The sequence below is a fragment of the Meleagris gallopavo genome, chromosome 14 (assembly GCF_905368555.1).
Source record: "Meleagris gallopavo chromosome 14, MGAL_WU_HG_1.1, whole genome shotgun sequence".
NCBI classification, from domain to species: Eukaryota; Metazoa; Chordata; class Aves; order Galliformes; family Phasianidae; genus Meleagris; species Meleagris gallopavo.
The window spans coordinates 12844881-12863312 of record NC_139417.1 but is presented as its reverse complement, the minus strand read 5'-3'; the positions used below and the strand labels follow the sequence as shown (position 1 = coordinate 12863312).

Sequence of the window (18432 nt, the reverse complement as noted above, 5' to 3'; positions counted from 1 at the left end):
TAAATAGTAAAATATACATGATTGGCCAAAGTTCAAAGAGAACTAATCAAGAAATCATAATCACAGCAAAAGGTCGCATTTAATTTGATTTCCAATTAAAAACGCATTTGGTTTATTTTTATACAGGAAAAACTGGTCTGAAAAATTGCAAACTCAGTCAGAGGATTTGATTTTCAAACTTCAGCACAGATGCAGCTTCACAGCAAAATGAAATGTTTTGTATTTCAGAAGCTCTCTCTATGGAAGCTGAGCACAGAGTGGGTGCAGAGTGGCTATGAATCCGAAAGTATTTGAACATGCAAACATCCTTTTTGTGCTAACAGTCAATGACTATAAATGAAATAGATGGGAGATGTACAGGCACATTTTGAAAAGAGCCTTCCCCTTGCATCCCTGTTTATTGGAAGATTTTTGAAATAACGCTTTGGCTATAATTAACAATTTAGCTAATTTTAACTTGGATAAACTTTTATTTAGAACGATGGAAATATCTGAGATGCTGGACAAACATTCTCTGGAAAAGCAAGAATGCAGAGTATCCCTTTATCAAAGGGTGACAGGAGAACGAGGCTCATTTTACACTCTCAAGGATTTTTATGCCATATGCTGACAATATTATATTTTAATAATTAATTGTTCATCAAAGGAAAAGATGAAGAACAGGGATGCTAAATTCAAAGTTATTCAAATTGCAAAAATGAATAATGCATGACTTTTATATTAAATACACACTGTATTAAGTAGTCTACATTTCATCCAACTCTGTCTTTCATTTTTAAACATTTTGAACTACAATATGAATAATCAACCACGGGAAGCTTATTTAGACAGAGAAATATCTTATTTGAATGCAAACTGGAAGTATCCGACTATGATTAAATTTTAGTTATCAATTAGGTAGATTTTTTTTCCTAAGCATTTGGCACCTCATAGTCAGCTATGAGGGAGGATATTTCTTGAGGAAAACATAGCTTTGCTGAAGCACAGCTTTAAGTAGGACAGGGTGTACTCTCATTTTTCATGGCTACGAGCAATGCTGTAGGTTATTGTTAATGAATTCCAAAGATTAAAATAAAAAACACCTATAATTGGATTACCGTGACTTTTAAAATAGATGATAATCAATTGTTTATGGTTTAATAACCCAGCACATTTGAAAACAGATCATTAATTACTATCTCTTCCACCTAGATGCATAGAGCAGCTTTAGAACCCGGAGTCACAAACATCTTCATGCCAAGCTTCCAAAAAAAGTGACTTAGAAACTCAGGACTCTTTCTTCCATACAGCATGAAAACAGGAAATGCCATGAAGTTGTGTTCCTGAAAGCCTGAGACAGTTTTGAAATGAGATTTGAAAATCAAGTCACTTCACATTCCAGCCTCAAATTGCTTATGATTGTTGGTTAATCTGTAAAAAGAATCACCTACAAGCCACACCACAGTGTTCGCTGAACATAGTTAGAAACATGTTGTTCACACATACTTACATACGTGTATATGGGTATATATAGCATTCCTACTAACTGCAAAGTTGGAAAAAATACCCACTTTTGTCAGTGCCTTACATGAGCAGCTCCTGTTTCCTTTTCTCTGTTGGGACAGGCAGGGATTTTGCCCAGACAGCTAGGAGCAGACTGGGCAGGGTGAGAAGTTCATAGAGGGAAGAAGCCAGACAAGGCTGGGAACCACACAACCTTCTATGTGAGGAGAATTTAAAAAAAAAAAAACACCAACAAAAACAATCTAGTGCTTGTTGACAGGTACAAAGAAAAGAACTGGCAGACAAAAGCAATAAAACACATCAGTGATAACATCTGTGTTCACCTGTAAATAACCTGCGAACAGCGCAATGAATCCTGCAAAACCCACTTGTGAGCCAACGAAGAACCCCACACTTCCATGGTCTCTGCTGCTCCCTGCCCTGCTCCATCCAGAGCTCAGAAAACAAGTAGGAAATGAGAGCCCTGGGGTCTGACCCTAACCACAGAGCCTCAAATTGCAGAGCATCCTCTGAGAGCAGCACTAACAGTGCTGCTGCAGCCACCACCATGTTGGGCAGCCTGGAAAGGAGCAGCACCAGGAACACCACGGAGCTGCCCCTCTGATCCGTACAGCCAGTTTCATTGGCAGTTAACAACCGGTGAGTCGATATTGGCAGCACCAAGCTCGTAAAGAAATGTTCACTCTAATACATCCCAAGGAAAAATTAACCGAGTGCCACATATGCACTGTTGACAATTAAGACAACATGATATTTAAACTACTGAGCATTCCACAGCATAAAGGGACAAAATGGTGCTTCAACTCTCACATTCACAAAATGCAATTAACAGTCAGCTTGTGTCTTCTGACACATGTCCATCTTTTGGTCTTTCTCCTTTAAAAACAATGCATATTCTGCTTCCACATTTGTCTGCAAACCAACAGAAAAGCTTACATTTGAGTTTTTATTTTACACTAATACAGTAGGAAACATATGTTTACGTGACACATGCAAACTCTCTTCAGCCAATTTAGCTGTGAAAACAGAAGACAAAAATACAGGTCTAAACAACCCTAGATAATATCTGGATGGCAACGTACCTGTGTCAACAACATCAGGTGCAGTCTTTCAACACTATTTTTCTTTATTAGACAAGAAACACACTTTATTTTCTTCAATTCTTTATCATCAGCCAGTAGTGCTCAGTATATCCTTTGGGCTCGTAAATCTCCCCACTTTTTTTGCATGGGACCAAGGGCCATTTTTTGTACGACTGACTCAAAGCCACAGCAACTGCAGGCACGCTTTAAGGAGCTGACCTATTTACATTCCAGATTTGTTAAAGCATCACTGCATGCGAACAAATGCTGAGCTGTGCACGATAGTTTTCACAGCAGAGGAAAAGTCAGATCTTGAAACCAATACTGGTGGTAGATACCCACCAGCTACTGCAGTTTTCAGAAGCTGATGCCAACAAATACTATATTACAAGAGCTATCAGTTGAATGTTTTGACTTCAAGGACTGACTTGCTAAAAATAAATTCTCTGAAATGCTGGAAGAAGATAGCCCTGAATTTTAACTGAATCACTGTGGAATAGAAATGTTCTTGAGATATTCAGGTAAACAGCATCACAACTATCTGTGATCAAACCTCCTTTCAAATCTAACAGGAACTTGGATTGGAGATCAGAAGAAAATAGCTACATGCCAAGTCCATTTATATCTCATGGAATGCTTTGGACTTTCATCGTGCTTTTCTGTAAGAAAACAGGAACTTGGCTGCATTGGAAACAATATCTTAAAATGAGCTTATTTCCAAAATTAATGTATGTGCAGTGCCTGATAGGTGGAAACGTTACCCAGCTACACTTTGAATAACTGAAATCTGCAATACCAATATGAAGAGCTTTGAAAATCTCCCAAATTTGTTAAACACTGTTACTGCCAATTTCATTTTTACCCTAATGAGCCAAGTCATTCTAAAGCCTCTGCATTCAAACATTTAAAAAACGAACACACAGAAATAATCCAAAGGACACCATGCCGTACACCCACCAAACCAGAACTTCCAAGATGAAGCAGGCTGCACACCAGAGACAGGGATCAGACTAGCTGTGGTGATGTTCAAGATTAGATTACAAATATTATATGTTACTTTAACTGAAAAGATCTTCAAATGAGCACTCGCTGTGTAAATCCAGCATGCAGAGCAGTTTCTGATGGTCCTTTGTACTCAGTGTAATTCTTGTAGCTTACTGTTTAACTATTACTCTCATTTCTGTTTTTTTTTAAAGCTAGAGCATCTGCTGAACAACGCAAAGAAGCATAAGGACACACAAAGCAAAGCATTGCTGGGAGGAAGGGAATGAGATAATAACACACTCCTTACTTAGAGAGCTGCAGTCTCATTTAACCTGAGACAAGTGGGGTGGTACAAAGAATGAGAGGAAAGAAACAAAGGCAAGTCTCTTATGGAAAAAAAGAAACCAACGTGAACATTTCCATGCCAGGTGTCACACACGGGCTTAACTTTTCTTCCTCCTTCTCTTATAACACAGTTATAAGTGGAAACAGTTCAACAGGAAAAGGTTTAGCTGGAGAGGAGGGATCTTAAGTCTTCACGGAAATAAAATAAAAATAAAAATCAGGACCGTTAATGCTTACATACTGCTAATGCAGGGTTTTGGCATAGCAGCTTGTTCCACTAGGGTGAGAATTCTCCAGGTTTCACAAAATCTAACCCACGGCAGAGTTACACGTGGAGTCAGGGCTACGAGGCACACAGAGACTGAAAAATACAGAATGCGCACCAGTGACTGGAAGAAACAGTAACTGAGTGAGAAATTTGGAGAGGAAGAGGATCTTCAAGCAAGCTGAGGCCTGGCACCGGCAGGGTGAAGTGAGGCAGGAGCAGCCCGAGTGTGTGCGGCATACATCTGCTCCTGAGCCTCAGCAACACTGCACCTTCTCTGGCTTCGGCATCCCTCTTTCCTCAGCAAATATCCTCAAAACCCACCAGCAAAGCCTGCAGCTCCTCCCCAGTGCAGGTGCTTTGTTGACATTCATCACCAACCTACATTCAGCCACATCTTAACTTTAGAGTTCTTATTGCTACAATCTTCCTTTCGTCAGCTTAACTTAGTTTTTCTGTGCAATGTATTAATAATATGTCAGCTTGCTGGTCTGCTCAGCCACAACCAGCGCTGATTTCCACAGAGCAGACAGGTGAAGGACCAGAGATTTCTAACACTTCCATCATTTATTCCTCTAAATGATACAGACCCCTGCCGCTATGCGCGGAGCTGCCCTACATAAAGGTGTGAACTTATCACCTCTGCTCTCATCTTCATTTCCCACTTCCCTCCTCCTCGCCTCTGCTCCGCAGTAACTGTGTCCTGGCCCCTTTCGCACAGCTACTCTGGCTGTGAACACAAGAACAGATCAGAAAACAAAAGAATATATCCAGATCCTCCCCAAGGGAAAAAAAAAACAACAGAAAACGCTCCTCCACATTTCCTTCTCACATCACACTGCTCTTCCTTTGATGGTCTTCATTGTTCCAAATTGGGTTTCTGCTTTCTTCGAAGTTTTACTTTAAAAGCCAAGGTCCCATGAAAGCTTTCCCTCAGCCCTCTTCCCTGCCTTTTTTTCCTGATTTTCAGTGCGGAATGCAAATAGCTTGTCAGGTAGTGTTATGGTTAAAGTTAAAAACAAAAGAAAAAACCTGTCACGCTGCTAATGTTGTTTTCTTGTTATTATACCTTCTGGTGTGATAGATCCACAGGGTAACTAACACTGTCTGGATCGCTTCCTTTTAGTGCTGATTTATTTTAACAGGTTATTTGCTGCCTTTTGCCTAGGACAGCTGGAGAGATGTGCAACGTATTCATTCTCTCTTCTTTTTCCTTGTTGAAGCAATTGTGTTTCTATTCTATTATGGTAGGGTCTCCTGAGCAGTTCCTGAAACTTTGACAGTCACCACCAAGCTGCCTGAACATCTCTGGCCCACCTTGAGTGAGATTCAAGCTCACACCCTGCTCCATGCTTAGTGTAAGTTTCAGCACTATAGTAATACAACAGCAGAGGAAAAAAGAAAGTATATTTTCAAACACTCTTTTAAATAAACAAAGGCTGCTCTCTACCCCTCGCTCCAGCCCACATTCACAAACAAGCAACAGATGCCATCGATTCACTTTGTACCTAAGCTTTTGATCTGGCTGCTCTTTGATTTTCGCTGCTCACTTTTGACAAGGAAGGGAATAAGAGCCCAATTTCTGTGACATTAATAGAAGCTTTTCTGCTGCGGTAATTTATTTGTGTTTTGCTAATAACTTTGTGCTGATCCGTGTAGATTCTTGGTGACAGACAGGGAAAACAGGACAGTGTGACAGAACATGCTTGCCATCAGCATGAAAGGTTTGCCATGAGCCTGGGGTGCAGTGGGACTGAGCAGAGCACCTGGGTTCAGACTGGGAGAAAGCATAGCAGACATCATCTCCACAGCTGAAATGAGAAGACTTGTTTTAATGCCTTTCAGGCAGCTGGTAAGAACAAGGGAAAACCATCTCTAAGAGGCTTATGTACAAAACATTACCAAAAAGGGTAAGCCAAAGGCACTGAAGGCGGGCGAAAGGGATGTCGGTGTGTTAGCAGCTCCACCCTGTTGGTGCTCCTCTGGGATATTGCTGGAGTGTGAGGCAGATAAAAGCCTCTGTAGCCATTTTAATGCAAATCAACAGTGTAAGACATAACTTGGTACTTCATGTTCCCAGTTCCCACAAGGACTCTCTGAGTGAGGCCTGGGAGCTCCCCGGCTCCTCGCACAGCAGCAGCTCTGCCCTCTCAGCACCACAAAGGAAGGATGAGGGGCAGGGAAGGGCTCGGGGCACCCAGCTGAGCACACCAGCAGAAAAACAGAAGCAGCTCTATAGCACCAGGACCAGGCCATGTGTCCTTAACTCAACAGCCTGCTCTCACCTGGGGTCCTCCATCCCAGCAGCACCAGCACAGCTGGGGGCTTTTCTGCCAGCTTGCACAATGAGAACAACATCTCAATAGCTGAAATAGCTCCCCAGTGGTTACAGTGGAAAGACACCGTCATGCTGGCATCACAAAACATGCACCATGCTGCCCGAGCTCCGTCCCCACCGCGGTGAGGCCGGTGTGCTCCTGTTGGCCATCGGCAGCCCTGTGGCAAGGACTGCAACACAAGAGCAGCAGGGCCCTGGCTGGCGGGAGGTGTGACAAATTCTTGGCAGAGCACAGAACCGAAAGCAATTTTAAAATCAGCAACAGGCAGCTGACAGCTCTGAAAAGAGCCTCCTCATCGTTCGTGCGCCTTTACAATGCTCTGCGAGGGCGGACGCGGGAGTTTGGGAGCAGCGGCGCGATGGGAACGTTCTGTGCAGCGGGAGGATGTGAGACAAGCCCCAAAGCTTATCGCTGATCCAAACATTGTTCGGGTGTATGTGACCGCTGTGGTTTTCCTTCCAGCTAGGAAAACTTTGTATGGTTGCTCATGTAAAACTAAGCTTGATGTGACATTAAGATTCTAGAAAATTATGCCTGGAGATGAGGAAATAAAGTGAACTCTGAGTAGCGACTAAGCCTGTATTGATTTTTATGCGTACGTTTCTCTGTCATTGTTACCGAGCTGGTGACACTGTGAAGGGCGCAATTATTTATGTTCCATCAAATTAGTAAGTAATTCAAATCCCTGACGAAATTTCAAGCAAAAAATGCTTTCACTTTTCGCAGAAAGTCCCTCTGACACTTAAATTGTCCCCTTACCTCTGGAAGGGCACTTGAAAATACAGAATTTCATAGAAAAATTGAAAAGCTATGCAAGAAAAATGAAAAATGAGATCAATCTCCTTGGTAGCATCCTTATATGTAACTGAGGGTTATCTGAGCTGCTGCCATCACAGGGACAGAGTGGAGTTCATGGTGCAGAGTCCACATCTAGGGATAGTCCTTCTAGCAGGGCACTTGGAGAAACGATGATTTGAGTTTGTACAGTTTCCTAAATGGCTGGGAGGAAGGAGTGACTGTTCAGCCTAAGTCAGCAAGGATGCTCTACTGGTCAGAGGGAGAGAGATGGAAAAAAAGAAAATCTTACTTAAATAGGCATGTTGAAATAAGATACAAGGCAGGAGCAATGCCAAGGGGCTGATATTCTCTCCAGCCATAGGACACATAAACACGGTCTAATTTAAAAGTAAGGTAGTTATCTCAGCATTCATAGGCATTCCTGACTTCCACAATATAGGGATGTGCCTCTGTATTGTGATGACCACCTAAAAATAACATGGGAATGGAAATACTATAAAACACAAATAAACTTAAGGGTTCCACTTTGCCTTTCTCCAACTTCTTTTGTTGAATCCTTGCTTGATTCAACCACTGTTCAAAACCCCCTGTTTTCCAGCCAAAAAGTCCATTGCTGCCCTAGCGTCCCAGTTGAATGCAGCCAAATGGAATACAGGAAGAGTCTTTTAAGATAAATTCATAGAAATGTGCTCACATAAGATATAGGTAAATTACATCAAGAAAAGAAATAAGATGTCTGGAATAAAAGCTCATATCTTTACTATTACTCTAGATAATCACATTAAAAGAGAGATTTGATATCAGAATTCTTTACTGAAGAACTCCATCAATATTTAAGTTAAAGAGAACCATTTCTTTGAGCAAGTACTTTGTAGGAGGAAATTCTCTTACTTTACCCACAAAAAGAGACTTAAAAAAGGCCTTTAATCAGAGCCTTTGAAACAGGAAGGAAAGCAAGATTTTCCTCTTTTTCTTCCTTAATGTTTTTAAAAGGAAACTAGCTATTGAAATATATCAAGCGACTTCCTTTTCTTGAAACATTATAACCCTTCTGTGCATTGTGAGCAAAACAAAAATAAACGCCTTTTATCCACCCAGATTTTGCTGTAGGTAGGCAGCGCCAAGGCAGACTAATCATTATGTGGTCAGGGAATCACAGCCTTGGGACTGTGTCGCATCTTACCCAAACAATTATTTTTGGGAACGGAATACTTTTAGGAGGCATTGGTGTGATTATCTGCCACTGGCTATTTCAGCGGCAGTGGTGAGGAGCAAGAGACAGCACAAAAAATGATGAGATGGTTAAAAGAGCACAGAGCTTGCGGAGGCTAGAGCGGCTTGAAATAGAAGGCAGGTGGCTATGAAGAGATCTTGGTCCAGTTAAATGGCAGCTTGACTTCAATGTCAAATTACACAGCCACTGAAAAATCTTTGCAGTCCAACTGGTCCTTATTTTACTTTTGCCAGCCTGTTTTGTTACCCACTGTGTGCTGGGTAATAACATCTATTTTTGTGGAAAGCAACAGTTTTTTGGTCATGTGTGTTGTCTTTATTTCACAGCAGAACACTGCAATTTATGAACAGGAAACCACAGAAAATTCTCAGAATGAATGACTATATGGTATGTTACCATTTAACCCTTGTTTTTCACTTCCATTAGATTTATTAGTGTTCCCAGTTGCAATGTTAAATGACTCTGAAAGTAGAGCAATTAATCCAAAATCCTATTTGTTTTAATCTAACACTGTCAACTAGTTTTAGGTTTGCAGTCAGAAGAAAAAAATGTTTGTTAAGCTCTACAGCACTAGCTAATGTCTAAAGACAATGCTCTGAAAAGGTGCAAAGACGTTTTATCGCAGCACAATAGATGGGACGGAGATTTATTAGAGTCCTTAATACCATTCCAGCAGACGCCTTTTGAATGATAATGAGATTATTAAAACTTTACAAATCATTATATTAAAACCTGACAAGAGTACTTTTGGAACTGGAGCATCTTGATGTCGTTGCTAATGATGCATTACCTGTGATAAGGCTTCAGTAGAATTACTAAGTAAAAACTGGTTATAAAAGTATAAAATATATTAATATTTATTTCAGTACCTGCTATAAGTTCAAGGATAATAGGTTTATATGCATCAGAACAGTCCAATGATCGTATTTATGTCAGCATTAGAAAGATGTTCATCTGCTGCAAAGTTTAATTAATTTTCACAGATAGTTAATTTTCTGTTTCATTATCAGCTCCCTAAATTTGAAAGACAAATAATTTATAAACAAATAGAAACTTCAGAGAGGAGTATTTTTAGAGCAAACTGAAGATAAATAGCAGGAGTGAAGTACTAATACGAATGATATATTGTAGTGGGTTTTGATTGATAACTTATGCATTCTAGAGCACTGACTGAAAAGAAACAAATTGTTTACTGTTAGCCCCAACCCATTTTCAGGTAACAAATGGCTCTGGTCTTTACCAATCAAATAATGGCTGTAATGCCATTAGACATCAGTGAATGAGGAATGTGCAGGCTCACTGTGTCCTCCTATGGGTGACCTGATCCTTTAAGGACAACATTCCTACCCTTCTCCCCTTCCCAGCAAGAAGAAAGTTTAAGCAGCTACTTACCATGATGTACGACGCCCTTCAACCCATGGATAATGGGATCCAGTGCAGAATTGTCCCTCTGACTGACCTACATGCAAAGGATACAGGATTGGTTACATCTATTCTGGCATCAGACAGAACAGTCTCAGTTTAATCTTCTAAAGAGAGGAAAAAAAGATGTTATCTAACAAGCTGCTTAGTTCTCGCATTTACAATGGCTCCTCACCAAATGCCAAAGATACATGGTGTAATAAAATGAAGTAAGGAAGGTTAAACCAGAAGAAGGCATTCTCTGAATTCATTAAAACATTAGCAACATTATTACCCAGTAAAGCCTAAAAACAGAGATCTAGTGTCTTTCTGGCTACTTCTCCTTTCCTAGAGGAAAACAAGAGAAGTTATTATCGAGGAAGAGTCCACCAGTAGAGGAACAAATCTGATGCCACTGCTGCCATCAGTAATGCTGGACCTCTCTCAGCCATAAGAGCTGGGCTCTGACATCATGCTACTACTCATCTACTTGCAACACTGCTGAGGCATTTACATCCAGTAATGCATTTTTTTAAATTTTTGTAACTTTTTGCATGTTTTGAAGAAATAACTTAAAATTTCTGTGAACGTGTCCCATTACCTAAAGTACTTGCTAATTTACTTCTGCAAAGTAAATTCGGTGTGTATCTCATTCATGCAGTGCTGCTTCTTTTTTTTTTGTTTTCTTTTTTTTTTTTCTCCTCCCAGTCAGTATCATAAACCTGAGCATCACTGATCATTTTTGGGCAGATTGCTCCAAATGAGGAAACAAATCAACTGCAAAAGGGCTCCTGTGCTTTCCTGCTTACCCGTGATTTCACATCGTGAGGAAAAAGAGAGATTAACAACTTTCTGTCTGGATTTTAACATGTGAAGGAAGGATTGGAACTAGAAGAAGAAAACCACGAGAGGAACTTGTGCCCAGCAGGGAATGTGTGCTCTGTGTGAAGCACAGAACTGGCTTGGAGCATGGCTGCAGGACGAGGGCGGCACTGACTGCAGCACATACCAAAATGAGTTACTGTAAAAAGTGTGAGTATGGTTTTTTCCCATTCTTTTCCCTCACTGCTAATAATAAATCTTAGAAATGTCATTACCTTTTTAGCCAACTGCATTAAGAAGAACAAACAAGCAAAAAAAGCCTCAAAATCAACACACCCCAACTTTCTTCTGTTTATTTGGCCTTTGAAATACTCTGCCGTGCTCACAACACATTCCCGTGTTCTTGTTTCCAGACAAAAAGGTTTGTTTTCTTTTGGTGTTTTAAATGGAAATTGAAGATCCTTTTCTCATCACAGTACTTCAGTACTCACAACGATAAGGTAGGGCAAGATCTGCACTAAAATTATGAAAGCAGCAGCAGCAGCTTTGAAATATATACAGCTTAGATGTTACTGGCAATAATATTATTAGGCCCGAAGGCTGTAAGCTCTTTGAAGCATGAACTTTTATATGCCCAAAGGGGTGCTCTGTACACTTTGGACTCTGTATAAATAATAATCACAGTACACTGAACCCAATGACCCACTTTGTAGGTTCTGTCTGGCTTCTGGCAAATCAACAGTAAACACTTTAAAAATGCAGAGCTGTTGGAAGACACGTTCTTGCATCTTTTCCATTTATTCAGGTTTCTCCAAGCCACAGCCACCACTAAAAAAGAAAAAGCAGCAGTGGATCTGAACAATGCTTCATTTATTGTTGTTTAACTGTAAGTTGTACAGAGTTTTATTTTGTTTGCTTTGTTTTTATCTCTCGTGACAGCTACCATCAGTTCAAAGAAAGCAAATAGATGGAAAGAAACCTAAAGGTTAAAATCCTTCCTTTTGGGATTTTCTGTCAAAGTAGATCAATTCCTAACCTCAGCCTTGGCAGCACCCCTTTAATCTGCTGAGGTGGTATGCCTGTATAGATCTAAGCAATCTTTTGGATAACATACTCTGCAAATATGTTGTGCTCTCCCATAGCATGAAATCGAGAGTCACGTTACTTCTCTGGGGGTGGGAAAGCATATGCTGCATGCATCTGTAATCATGTTTTCTCTGAGGGTATGGGATCTCACGTTTCTCTAAGACTCCCAGGCAAACAAGTGACACTTGGGGAGACTGCAGTTCAGACTTGCTTGGGATATAATCTTGTTTTCCTTGCAGATGCTTTTCTCCCTTTTTTAACCTTTACTTACACACAGTTCTCCCACATCTCACTTCACCCTTTTCAGGATCTTGGCAAGGCCATTAGAAAAGTGCTAGAAAGTTTTCTTATTTTGTGGAATGGCTCAGGCTTCAGAGCAAAACTTTTCTTACATCTTTTTTTCCTTAAGATCTGAAAAGAACATTCCTTGGATTTCCTCTCCTTTTTCTTTTTCTTTTCTTTCTTTTTTTTTTTTTTTTTTTTTGTTGCATTTTTCTGTATCTTTTCTTCTATCTATGTTCATAGCAAAAAAAAGCAGGTTTTTGAAACCCAGAATGTCAGATTCTATCCCAAGTGCTGTATGACTGTGGTTTAACTGGCCTGGAGCTACCATGCTGGTTGAGATCAGAGATTCACCCCATACAAGAATCCTGTCTCTGAAAACAGCTGAGACATAAAAGAAAGGCGAGGGAAAAAGAAAGAAGGAAAAAAAGAACAAGTCTACCACCAATATTTTTTTTTCACATATACTTTGTTAAGACAGTTTATTTTTTATTATCTTACGAATAGATTCTAAAGGACTGCAGGGATTAATGGGACGGATGGAAAACCATCCTGAAATAGCCCTAAGATACTCCCAGCACCACTACTACTACTGTTGTTTCCTGAAGATGATGCATTCATTCAAAACCAACACTGTAGGTCTGCAGTAAACAGAATAAATAACAATTGCTTGCATCATTTTTAATTGAACAATGCCTGTAATCCTCTTTAGCAGAAATAAATGGGTAACTCTCATGCTAAGTGCAAGGGAAAAATAAACACGGGAATATCATTAAGCAGTTTCCTGTGCTGAGAGCTCTCCCCACAGGGTAAATATGGGATGAAGATGACATGAGGAAGCCCAGACTCCTTGTTTATCGTACCCTTTGGGTGACTCCAATACCTGGTGCACACGTCATTCTGGTAGAATGAACAGCTCACTGTTAATGCAATGAATAAAACAAGCACTTGCAATGTAGGAAAAGGTCGTGTACAAGTGACCCCATTCTGCAGTCATAAAACAGAGACGTTCTTCAAGCAAAGGCATGGTGGAAATCATTACCCTAGACAGGCTGCATTTACTTACAGCTCCTGCACCTAATGCGGGCACTGAAAAATTATTCATTCTTCAGTTAACAACAAGGTTGATCAGTCACGAACTCTATTGACAAGAGCGTTAACACCTTTCAGCAGCACAACCTGCTGTCCCCTGCTTGGTGCCCCCAGAGCTGGCAGGGCAGGAGCAGGAGCAGGCCAGGAGCTGGGCACTTCCTCAGGATAATGAAAGTCCCAGAGAATGCTCAGAGCAAGAGTGTGACAAGAGGACGGACAGGGGACTGCTGATGCTAGCATGGTGCCAAGCCACAGCATGTGGGAACAGACTTTGCAGGGCAAGATACTACCATAGAAAGCCACAGTACTGAGTTCACTGTGAGTTAAAAAGCAAATTAAAAAAACAACTCCAAACAACAAACACGTGGGGAAAAAAAAACCCACAAAGCAAACCAGCAACAAAGACAGTTCACATTCTCTATCACTCTTGCCCTGTTAAGTGGCTGATGCTCACCACTCATCTGATTATGTTATGGAACAAACCCAGAATGTATTGAAGTCTCTGATTTCATAAAAAACCTGTGACCACGTGTTATACAATTTGAAACGTGTGCTAAATTCGTAAGCGAACCGCAGCCTGCCTTAATGCTGGGAGCAGTTCAATCAAGCAGGAAAAAAGAATGTCAGGCAAAAATTTGGAGTTTACAATGACTTAAGGAAAAATAATAAATATAAAAAAATCAGAGGAACCTCCAACTGAGCACTGAGGCAGTTAAAAGGCCACACAGCTACCCCAGATCTAGCTTTACAGACCTCTGGCCAGAAGGAAAGACTCCTTCCAACTCCCTCCATTCCCTATTACTTTGGGAGCCTCTCCAAAACCAGGTTACCCTCCCTCCAAGCAATGCACAAGTAGGCCCAGGGAGCAAAGCTCTCTAATGATCACTGGTACCCTGCAAAAAAGTAGGTGAATACTAATAGCTTGAACAGCTCAGAAGTCAGAAATATGCTTTTCTGTTAAACATATACTTAAATGGGTCTACTGGATTGAAGAAAAGAGTGTGGGGGAAAAAAGAACAGAAGAAAAATCTTCCAGTCTGAGTGATGTGAAATACAAATTTCTCTCTCATTTCCAGTGAAAAAAAAAAAATCTGGCATTTACACTTATTAAACTGTCATAAATTTGCAGTAACTGCTTTCAAGCTCATTAAATGGGCTCACAGACAGTACTGCAAAGCATCTCAAAGCAAAGAAGAACACCATAGCCGGCTATACTGAAAGGTGAAATGACATGCATTTTGTGCGAGTGAGAGGAAAATGAATGGCAACAATTTTGTGATACACTACCTGAGCCTTTCCCCTCAGAATAGTGATATAATTTACTTTTCTCTCCCACTGCAGCATTTGGCCCTTGACTTGGAAACTAAATCTTCAATCTATCAAGCCTTACCCATCTGCTAAGTAAAATGGCCAAGACGATCTGCATGCCTTGAATTCGATATAGCCAGCTGCTCCCAGAGTGCGGTGGCATTAACATCCAGAGACCATCCTCCTGTGCTGTAAAGGATGGCGCCTGCCAAGGATGAATGACTGCATACTTAACAGTGGCAGCTGAAGCCAGTGACAATGGCTGACACGGAGAGATGCCAATGTGTCAAATTTTACTTTCAATTACAATGGTGAGAGTCAGGGGTAACATTCCCCCTCACTGCATGCCTTCAGCTCCCATTCAGCTCGTGGTTAAGATGTACAGTTCACCAGCCAAATACTCGAGTCTCCGAACATGCTGTACAAATAGCTAAGAAAAAAAAAACCAACAAACCTACTATAAATTAACGAGGTTGCAGAGATTAAATTGTCCTGTAAGGTTTCAGGACAACCAACATGGTTAAACAACTTATTCCCTTATCGGCGCAGTGCCGTTGGACAGATGCCAGCCTGCAACCTCTATGGCACTGTACCTGATTTTCACTGGATAGAGCAGAAATCAGCAGAATTTCAGTAATGCAAACATTATCTCACTCAATGTATATATATATTTTATCATTACAGCAAGAGAATTTCAAAAAATTCAAGATAACCATAGTCAAAAGAAACACACTTTTCTCAAAGGGAAGACACTCGGCGTATTGCTGGTGATCTTCAAATTCTTTCTTGCCTCTAGGGTTAAATTATTTTAGAGCCAGCTAATAGCTTGAGTACTCGTGGTCCTTCTGAACAATCACGCCTTATCCCTGCAGCAGTAAAAAGGATACACATCCTGGCTTTGTGGAACGCACCCTTTTGCTCTGCACACAGCCCATTGTCTCACCTCTCTCTGCTCTCCCTTTTGAAGTCCACACTGTAAAATCTGGCCATGCATAAATATTTAATTTCTCAGATATTTTTGAATAAGAGGAAGTGAAATATTTCAGATGGATCTGGAATGTGGATGAACTGATATAAAAGAGTTTACATGTACTTTGCTTTGAAATGCAGTAGGAAATATTTATTAGGACTTTTTTTTTTAGGAGAAATGATGGGTGAAAAGGGATAGCAGACAAAGCTGCAGCACACTGAGTTATCCATGAAAGCAAGAAAATGCCTACAGAGCTCCCAGCACAATGACAGGGTGGATTTGGTGCTCTCAATTTTTCACTTTCACAGGCACCAAATGATCCAAAAACGATCCGTTCCTGCTCCTCCACAGATGATATTTTCTTCCATTCACCCCTTTCTCCCATTTGCTATGATTGTGCATCTCCCGTAAGAGTTGATGCAAAAGGACAAATCTGGCCGAGAGCCTGCAGCCTCACGGAGGTGAGCTGGGAGCCAGGAAGCATTTGCTGTGTAATGAGTGAACTGCCCAAAGTGTGTCCTGCAGAATGTCTTTGTAAGGGAAAACATGAAATGGAAACAGCCCCCTTAATACTTTAAACTGCTGCTCATGTCTAAAACCAGAGAGAAAACAGGTACCCAGGCAAGATGTGACACTGAACCTTAGCCTGGCACATGCACTATTTCACACAGATACTGCCATGACCTTTGATTTTTAAAAAAATGTGTATTAGAGCTGCGCTTGCCTTTGCCCACGGCAACTGGTTTCAGGATCAGTAATCTGAAGGCAAATTCTGTTAGGTTAAATCTGGGTTTTGGGTTTCAGGTGTTAACAATCCTTCTATGAATGAAAATATATTAAAGACACAGAGGAGCAGATGCTGGCAGAGGGGATGTTCCTGGATGTTTCATTGACTGTGTTGTTTGAAAAGGGGGGGGGGAAGTTAATGAATCTTCCAATGATTATTTTAAATAGAATAATGGGTGCTCATTGATCCTTCTAGCTAATTCCACTTTGAATAATACATCATTCTGACTGAAAGCTTGCTAGTGATGTATTAACTTCATATTTCAGCACAGCTTTGGAGGGTGTCTACAGTAAGATATTAACTAGCAGTGCCAAAGAGAAAGCTGCACTTTAAAAAAAAAAAAATCCAAAATGGTTTTAAAAGCTATTGAGCTCACTTTGAGGTCAGGTGTTCTGGCTGCCCCCGTTCGTTCGAGTGCAACTCAGCCACTTGTGATGGATGCAACCACAGCTCCTCTCAACCTCAGCTGGCTTTGAATCAGCTGCATGTGGTCCTGAGGGAGTTTCAGACATCCTTAGACAAGGATGGGACAAACTAGGCTGTAGATTAGCAGAGTATGTTTTCTCTATCCACTCACTACTCAAAGGCTGAGTCAGTTTTGCTCAACTCAGCTTATGCTCTGCTTGTGATGCCGAGTTTCTTTGCTACTAGGCAGAAGCACTGACTGATGAGCACACCTGGCTGAGCAACGTTTACAGCCTGCCCCCAAACATTACCTCCATTCAGTACCACAAGTGTTGCAACATCCAGGATGGTAAAAAACAGCCAGTAATGCATTTTCCTTTCTTTTTGTAAGCCACTCATCTACCTGAAGTTTGACTCACACCAATGATAGAGGTAGACTCGTAGGCATTAATTTCACCAAAGCATTCTTGCACCTCAAAAGCACAACACAGCTAATTTACTTTAAGTGAATAGAACATTCAATTAACAAATTATTGAAAGATCTTAATAAGCGTATCTCTAAGGAAAAAAAAAAAACAACAAAAGATATGTGCAGCCCAAAAGCACAATCTGATTAGGAGCAATAGAATATTGAAGACACAAAGCTTTGTAAAAGACAAAAATGTAATTGCAACACAGAGGCCAAGACAGCTTCAGCAGCAGATTCTCAAAGCCAAGGAAGCTTGATTGATGGACTGTACCATCTGCAGCTGCGCAAAAAAGGCAAGAGTGGCTGTAAGTTTATTTAAAGCAATTTCGGTGCACTGAGCCTACTTGTTCTCCTCTGAGAAAATAATATGATTTCTTCATAGAGCATGTAGTCTACTTATTTAAGCAGTAGTGTGCAAGATCTCTCAATCCTACCAGCAGTTCAGCTGGAAAAATGACACACCAGGGGGTAACATTTTATCAGGATGGAGCCTATTTTATAAAAACTGCCATCAGTTATAAACTGCTCTCACCATCCGAGTTAAAGAAAAAGAGAAAAAAAAGTTTGGTCTGCTTTAGAGTTCCCACAATCTGCCCAGTTTATAGGAGTTTTTAGGTAAAAAAATAATCACTGTGACCTAAAGTAAGGAAGAAAATGGAATGGTGTAATGAAAAAAGCATCAGGAGCGCCGGATCATCACCCAGCACCCACTCTTTGGTATACAGCTTCACACATTTGGAAAGGCTCTACTCAGAACTGCAGAACCAAGAATGGAAGATAGCCTGCATTTCCTTATGCTCCTGACTTGAGTGTGGGACAAACGTGCAAGTGAGAAAAAAAATGCATTCCGTTTTGTTTTTCCCCCCTGAAAACAAAACAACAAATCCTGGTGGCTAAACCAGAAAATAAAATATGCTGGGCAAAATGTGTAGGGTGGAAGGGAACAGCTCAGACGGGCATTTCTAATGCCAGCATTTTGCAGAAGCCTGTAATATAATTGTTCCAGCTAAGCTTGCCTTGGATGCAGCAGAGATTTCCAGCCTTTTTCCTCTCTTCTAGCCAATAAAGGATTTTGGTGACTGAGGTCACAGCAATCTCCCCTTTAAAATGAAGAAAAGGATTTGTCTCAGCTTCCCAACATCTCTCTTTCATTCTACATGAAAAGTCCCCATTTTTCTCTCTCTCGGTGTTGCCCTCAGCTCATTTCCCCATGACTGCAGCAGCCGCTCTCTCCAGCCCGCCAGCGCCAGATGACTCAAG

The 18432-nt window shown here is 40.8% G+C and overlaps 1 protein-coding gene across 1 annotated transcript in view; it reads right to left on the bottom strand.

Moving 5' to 3' along the window:
- Positions 1-18432, bottom strand: part of PTPRG (protein tyrosine phosphatase receptor type G) — a 380711-nt gene that overhangs the window by 99029 nt on the left and 263250 nt on the right. Inside the window, exon 6 of the mRNA XM_085235527.1 lies at positions 9943-10009. Within this exon, the coding sequence (XP_085091653.1) occupies positions 9943-10009 (67 nt within the window). The remainder of the gene's footprint in view (positions 1-9942; positions 10010-18432) is intronic.